General features: G+C 29.8%; 1 protein-coding gene across 1 annotated transcript in view; it reads left to right on the forward strand.

The window, feature by feature from the left end:
- LOC107453956 (matrilin-3) overlaps positions 1–8,575 on the forward strand; it is a 24,021-nt gene that overhangs the window by 13,077 nt on the left and 2,369 nt on the right. The window contains exons 4-5 of the mRNA XM_043053955.2: positions 4,430–4,531; positions 6,944–7,066. Of these exons, the coding sequence (XP_042909889.1) occupies positions 4,430–4,531; positions 6,944–7,066 (225 nt within the window). The remainder of the gene's footprint in view (positions 1–4,429; positions 4,532–6,943; positions 7,067–8,575) is intronic.

The raw sequence follows: 8,575 nt of genomic DNA on the forward strand, positions 1-8,575 counted from the left end.
TATATATATATATATTGTGTGTACGCAACTGAAACCAGTGCGCAATTGTTTACGTTGATGTATCAATTGGTCAACATTGTAATGCAATATGTTTTAAATAAATACAAATAGGAAGTATATTAAAAATCTCTTGAATAAAAGACAGGCATGTTTAAATATTAAAGTATTGCATATAAACCCGTGGAAAACAAGTGATTATTATAAAAACTCCCAACTATGCTGAACTGTCCTGAACTCATACGTATGGTATTTTTTGTGATTTGATAGCTGTCGGAAAAATTTTAAATTATTACTAAGATCAATTGAAATCAAAGTATTTTCGCGCAGGCAGCAGCTACACGGTGAAAAGATTTGTTAATGCATATTGTTTAAAACTAATTAAGGTGTTTGGGTTGGTTTGCTTGAAGAATTAGAATATTTAAATACCACTATGCCGTGCATTTGGCTTAGTTACCCTTAAAGTTTCTATGTTTCTCGAAATATGACCAAACCGGTCACCAACGGCTGCTAGTTTAGCTATGAAACAGGATGAAATGTGTTCTTCTAATTTAGAAGACGCTAAGTCTCTAATTTTAGCAATGGCAACTGAACACTTCTACTTGCTTTCTAATTGTGTTATGGTTAGTTATATTATGGAATGTCTTTGTACCGTAATACAATAATTTTCGTCAAATAATATTGTATCTATCTGACAAACTGAAAGTTGCTAAGTGCCTGATTTATGCATGTGGAAATTTCCATTTGGCATGAATTCTTTAACCCTGCTTTAATAAATTTGCAACTGTATAAAAGTAACTATATGCATGATAATTCAGCAATCACTTCTTAAATAATAGTATAGGTATAAACAATCTGAACTGCACTCTTTAAATTGAGAAGTGATGCACTTCTAACTTGAACAATTGAAAATTCAACTGTAACTAAGCACAGGATATCCTCAATTCATGAGTTCATTCATTTCATACTTGAAGGCATTCCTTCACCTTTAGTATTTTCCTACCAAAAACTATTTTTTCCTTTATTTTCAGTTAGAAGAAATTTTTTTTCTCAAATTAACCAAAATGTGAAAGGCTTGTTGGTGGCGTGAAAAAATGCCAGGAAGTTTTAAGACTCTTGCTAATCAGAATTAGGGTCAAAAAGTACGAAAAACTAATTATAAGCAACTGAAGACATTGGAATTTTGAGTCGAAGGTTTTATTTAATCCTTCTAAATATGCTTTACCCCTTTCTGATTTCTAATATCCTTTATTCGGAAATCTTTTATGTGATCCTGGTATTGATAAAGCGACAAAAAATATCCAAGGGGCGCGAGTTTCTTGTTTGTGGACAAATCATTAAGTAATCATTGGTTAGTAATGGGACATGAAAGACTGATCTGTCCCCTTACCTTCTACGATGAAGACTCCAATTTAAGCAATTTCCCCATTTCTAAAACCTAAGAAGAAAATTAATAATAGATCCTGCAAAGATGCAGTCTTAACAAGCAGCTTTTATAAAGGTCATGCTCGAATACTTTGTAACAGCAATATCATATTTCATTTACATTTTTAGGTATACTAGCCGCCTTAAGCGACTCAGCGTTGTCATCTTTCAAAATCATCTCCTACACCATATATACTTTAATAATGACAAAGCCTAACTCACAACATAACTGTAATTATTATATTTTATTCATATTTTAACTCTTCTAGCCCTAAATACACAAGTGGGCGACGTTTGTGCTAAAATACAAACTAAGGTAGACAACGTTAAAGAGCACAAAAGTATTATTAAAAGCAGACAGCTGTTTCGGATGCTCAAATGGCAACCTTCATCACTGCATCAAAAAGAAATGAGAGAAAATAGGGTAAATATATAGAGAAAGGTGACGTCACAAGCGGATTAGAGCAACGGCCAATAGGAGGGAAGGGTGAAAGGATGACGACGAATGGGAAGTAAGGAACAAAAAAGGTGGGGGGGGGGTTAGTTAGGTTTAATCATAGATTTCCAAACAGGAGAAAGATAAGGGACGCTGATAGGTCATTGACCAACAGTTTGGAATTTTTGAAAATATTATAGGACTCATAAAAATCTAAATCAAAAATTGAAGAACAATTTTGAATAACTTTAGAAGAAGAAAAATCAAAATTATGATCAGAGTCCCAACAATGTTGGGCAATAGATGAGCGTTTAAATTCTTGTTTTTTGACGTAGGCTTCATGTTCCTTCACACGGCACTTTAAGGCACGCTTAGTTTGGCCAATATATGAAAGGCCGCATTGGAAATTAATTTGGTATATACCCCAGCTACTTTGACTGTCAATGGGCTGCTAGAGATTAGAAAATTTTATCTTATTAATGGGACTGAAAATAATATTAAAATCAAACTTCTTTAGGATATTAGCTAATATCCTAAAGAAGTTTGATTTTAATATCATTATATGACCTAATTTATTGTAGGTTTAAGTTAGCTTAAAGTGAGATGTAAAAACATAAAACAAAATTCCTTTTCTTACGAAAGTACAAGATTCTCAAAAACTCCAAAAATAAAAATCATAATATTAACAAGAAACAAACAAGGCGAAGTAAGAAGCTTAGACTGGGTGGCAACAAAATCGAACAAACATCGAAACATTTAAGCGTAGAAGGTCGCAGAAATTGTAAATTATTTCTATATCTGTCATGAAATAAGATAGAAAACCTATCCCTGCTTTATTATTCGAGCTGTAACTAGAGAATTATATTTATGCTATAGCCCAAAAAAGGCAAACTCACTTACCAAACACGACAGTCTGGTCATAGCACCATTTATGTTTAAAATTTTTGCAGCAATTTTAGAAAGGATCAAGAATAATTACTTACTAAATAATTACTAATGAAAACTGCTTAAATATTGAATATTTAGATTTTAAAATTGATATTGTAGATAAACAAATTAAAATTGGTGTTTATAATAAAAGAAAGGCTTTTAAATTTAAAGTTTTTTCTTCCGTAATTTTGATACTAATTTGTGCAATCAGTAAAATTTAGTTTTTTCTCAATTGTTTAGAATTAATAAAATTTGTAATAATGTTGAAAGTTTTCAAGAGGTAACAAGTAATTTTTTAAAAAATTTAGAAAATAATGGTTTTCCATTTAATTTTTGTAATATTGATCTTAAAATTAAGAAAATGATTGAGAATTATTAGTTTTTTCTTTCAATAGGGCAAGATCCAAGTATTAATCGATATACCCCGGTCAAGCATTTCTGTTAATGATGTCACTATTTTCTGACTCTTTCTTATTTTCTGTCCTTTTTTTCTTTCTTCTGCGCAAATTAGGGGGCGTTGTTTTTATGTTTATTTCAATTTAGTTGTGTATCACAGTCAGTAGAGTAATTTGGTAATTTGATTTTTGTTTCAAGTAAGTATTTGTGCGTACTATTCTTATGTATTTGTTTTGTTTTCATTCTTCTGTATTTGCTTTATGTATTTTATATTTTGAATTGTATTCTCTTCCTAGAATTTGGCAAAATCTTTGGAGTACAGAGAGAGCAATTTCAGACTTTTGTCATGCTCTCTCGATAGAACAGGTTTTGCTTTTATGACTTCCGGAGCTGGTACCCCCTGACGACGTCAGCATCGGTTGTCATATTTATCCATTTTTTTCATATTACATTGTTTCTATATAATTACGTCGTACCTAAGTTTTTGATTCTATAAAAATGCAAAAATATTTTTAATCAATACTTAACGTATATCTAAATGTTCAATACTACTTAAACTGTTATTTAAGACTATGAGATGAATAATAACTATATTGTTGCAAATAAATATCAGAGTTTATGGTGCCGCATAAGAATACATACATATATATATATATATATATATTTANATATATATATAGTATAATTGTTCAAAAGTTTTATTGCTTTCGGTTGCATCCGGTCTACTTAAATAATTAATCATATTTAAGTAGACCAGATGCAACCAAATTATTGGTTTTATTTGAGGTTGGCATAATTTTTCTTGATAGAATCTTCCAAGAATGTGTTTTATATCGATATCGGATAACGATGTGGCATCGTTTCCGATGTAGCTAGATTGTAGCCAAAGTTCCGATGCATCTCGATTTAACTTGATTGGAAGATACACCTCCGTGTTTCAATTACGTCAATAAAAAATAAAACATGATAGAAATAATCAGAATTTCCGAAATTTATGAAATTTTTCTAATTTATTATGGAGCTTTCTGGCAATCTGGACAGATAAGGGTCCCAGTTAATTCAAAAAAGTGAGATTCAGTAATTTAGCATTTTAAAAAAATTGCAGTTTATTTATTAGAATGCAAAAATTAATCGTTCGGTGATGTTTTGTATCCAATCTGAGCTTTACGAATCGTAAATTTTCTCTTATTTCTTGCATTTCCTTTATTTACAAATTAAATACTGTTTTTATTTATTTCATGATAGAATGTAATTGTGGATATGATGCAATAAGTTGCCACTTAGATGGTTTGTCTAAAGTGTGCACTTGTGGAGAGGGATACATTATAGAAGATGGTAAATGCACAAGTAAGTTAAGCACAATTTTATAGATTGGAAATTTCTTCTAAAGATAAATCATCTATTACAATAATAGTTCCTATAGGTCGTGGTTTCCACAATGCTGTATATCAGCTACTTATTAGCATCTGGTTTAGCCAGTTTCGATGCAGGAAGTCTCAGAGGCTTAAAAGAAATGTTGTTTTATTCAATCCTTATAAAATATAATTGCGTTCCTTATATTATATTATTCCATTTTCTGACACAATACCCATCATCGAGTTAGAGATCTGCTTATATAGATTTAAATAGTTTCTAGAATATCGTCCATGATAGATATTCCAATTTATCGATAGATATATCGTCCATGATAGATATTTCGTCCATGATAGATATAATATAGATATAATTTGACAATGATTTCGTGTATCCCTTTAATCTCGTCTCTGTAAATAACTCTCATTTCATTGTTATGCATCAAGATGGAAATTAGAATCTCTGTTAGATATTCAACTCTGCATTATGTTAAAAATTAAACTCACACGCCATTACGATGCCTGTGACGTCTCATCCAATGTGGGCCGAATCAAATGTGAGCTTATTAAACGACAGGTACGATTTTATATTGAATAATTCCTTTTATGTATTCTCTGTAAATGAATCTCAAGTCAATGTTACGACTTGAGATTCAATTCCAATGTTATGAGTCAACGTTATGATTCTAATTCCAACTTAAACTAGAATCTCGGTTAGATATTCAATTAAATAGTGTGTGCAATATGTCAAAAATTGAAATCACGCTCCATTAGCTAAATTTAGTGTTTTATGTATTTTTAGTGGCTTAATTTAAATTGTTTCTATGAAATTGGAAAAAATATTAGATTTTGTTAAATAATGTTTTAAAAAACTATGGCAAAAAATCAGCGATTATTTAAATATTTTTTTTTAAAAAAAGATTTAAAAGCTGATACTAATTTAATTACTGGCAAGAGGAAAAAATGCCGAAACAAGCTTAAGAGTTTGGAAACTAAATGTATCTTGCACGCATTTCGACACTTCCAACCAAAATTGAAATTAAAAGACTCTCGTTACAGCAATATTTAATTTATTTTAGACTTTCTTCTGCTTTTTCTGACAATTGAAAGTTTCGTTTTGTGTTCATTCAACTGCTTATTACACATTTTTTTTTTTTTACTTCACCGTTAAGTAAATGAGAAGCTTTTCTGACCAGCGAGCGGGGCAGATACCGTTGCCCACGTTAGAAAAATGGATTTTTCAATTTTGCTCCAATGCCATCAATGTATAAAATGCCGATATTCTTCAGAATGTCTAAAATACCTAGTGTTTTCAGGAAAAGTATGAAATATTTTGAAAAATTACATATTTTGTCTTGTATGTATAAAATTTGTAAGTAATTCATTGAATAAAAAATCATTCTATAATGCGTGAAATAATTTTTATCTCATACTTTGCTGGTTTGTCATCAGTCATTTCATAGAAAAGAAGTGAAATATTGCGTAGAATTGAGTAAATATCGTGCAAAATATTAATCATTTCTTAGTATCCCAGTCGATTTTATAAATTATATGCAATATAACTTTAGAATACATTCTATATTATACATTCTACATTGTGCATTCTATACAATATATTCCATACAATACAGTATATAAAGCCAGATCTCATACATTGACGGTAACATAAACACTTGACAGTCGGACTACAAACACTAGCGTTTATGATAAAATAACATATCTCTGAGAAAAAATAAAAACCGTAAATTTTGTGTTAACACGTTATCATTATAATCTTCGATGATATCATCAATTCTTTATTTATTTATTTTTTTATTCATTTATTTTTTTTTCTTGTCGGTAAATAGTTTTGGGTAAGGCACACTGATTTTCAATTTTCGCCTTGGACCATACACTACTTTAAAAGTTCGGAGCGCATTGACAACTGTAGTATCATACAATTTTGTATCACAATTTCATTCAAAGCTGAAGCTAATTTACGTCCTATTTCCTGTTAACTGTTACGGTTAACAGGAAATATGACCTACGATATGCTCGCGACGCACGATGTAGATACGATATAGGATCTGTTACGATATAGGTTTCACGTTAAACCGATTTAAGGTGTAGTTGAAGAAAAAAATACAAATTGATTTTATATTTTAATTTTCACAATAAATTATTTCTGGAAGTAAAATATTATGTACTTGCAAAGTAACATCATTTATTTTGAAATATGGCAGAAATTCATGGTACTCTTAAGTGCCTATTATTTTGGCTTATGTAAAGAATTAAAAATAAAGTATAGAAAATGTTTTAAAAATATAGGAATCAAAAACAGTTATAGTTAAACTTAAGAGTTATTTAGATTATTTTCCCAAATATACCTGTGACGTGTACATATTGCAAGTTATTTTTGTTTTTACAGGATGTGATTGTGGACCAAATAGCATTTCCTGTGAATTCACTTCTGACAAATATACCAGATGCACATGTTTGGCCGGTTACGTAGCTGAAAGAAGAACGTGGAAGGCGGACGAATACTGCAAATGTAAATACTGTTATAAAATCCATATAAAAAATTTACGAGGATAAAAAGTATACACGTTTAAAATCGTAAATAAACGTGAAAACGAGGGGGGAAAAGCTTAAGAAATCTGACAAGTCGCTTAAAGTAAGCTAACTGATTTCAAAATCAAGAATAATTTTTTTAAACACTTTCAAGCTTAAACCTGCTGTCAAAGAAAATTTTGATATTTTTTGTGAAGTCTTCCTTAATAGTATTTCGCCAGATATACTATTATTCCAGATATTCGATAGGTTTATTTCCTTGCTTAAACAATAATTCGCCATATAACCTTAATTAATTAGTCTAGAGAACCTTTTTCCACTCACCTATTATCCAATTATGATGTGCCTGGTACCACCTCAACTAAACAGTGCGATGAGATTTTGTAATTAAAAGTCACTATTATATTGATATATTTTGGTTTCGTTATGATATTACAATATCAGAAAGTACTCTTTTTTCGGATATAATCGTGTGAGATGATGACGAGTTTGTATTTTTTTTTCCATTTTTTTTCCGGCTTTTAATTTTTCATGTGCAAAACAGACAATTCATGTTTCTTTCTCCTTTCAATTTGATATTTTTTTCTTAAATAAATGTTAATTTTCTGAAATTATTAGCTGTCAACTTCTTTAAATTATCCAGTGTAATATTACCTTACGCACATCCATTTTCGGGCCCATCCTTGGTAGCTAACAAATCAAACGTACTTCAGTACTGCACTACGAACACACTTTAATATAAAATCACTCGACTTACGCTTTAACCTCAATTTGCGCTTTTGGCTTCATATTTTGCAATCTGGGAATCTTGTTTCGAAAATATTTTAAATCATTCTTGAAAAATTTCCCGTTCATGTAAGTTAATTTGAATTCGCTTCTCGCTTTACAAATATCATTTCATGTATTATTCTGTTTCTTCTTTATATTTTATTTTTTTGCTTTTACGTGATATTTTTACTTATTGTGTTCTATTTTATTTGTTGTAATTTTTTTGTAAAAGTTTCTTTTAGTGCTTCTCACACTATTGAATTGATATATTTTGCTTTGCCTATATTGATACAACATTAGAAAGCACTCCTTTTTGCGGATACAATCGTGTGAGCTGATGAAAAGATTATATCTTTTATTTTCCGGATTTTTATTCATTTTTTCGAATTTTTTTTTCTCCTCTGTTTCTTGTTTATTTTTATTATTATTTTTCCTTTCCCCCTTTTTTTTATTGTTCTGTAATTTTTCCATGTTTTCTCAACATTTTGAAGTTATTTTATGAGTTCTGTTTACTCACAGCTTATGCGCAGTAAATAAAACTTGTTGTTTTTCTTAATTTTCTTCTTGTTTTTTTTTCCTTTTTGCATTTATTTATTATGCTTTGTTTTAGTGATCATATTTAATGCAGCTTTAGCGCTTAATATTATCTACTATTAACTTACTTTCGTTTTCCTTCTATTTTCTAATTTCTTGTCTTTGGGACGTATATATATATATATAT

This window comes from Parasteatoda tepidariorum, chromosome 2, assembly GCF_043381705.1.
Source record: "Parasteatoda tepidariorum isolate YZ-2023 chromosome 2, CAS_Ptep_4.0, whole genome shotgun sequence".
Classification (NCBI taxonomy): Eukaryota; Metazoa; Arthropoda; class Arachnida; order Araneae; family Theridiidae; genus Parasteatoda; species Parasteatoda tepidariorum.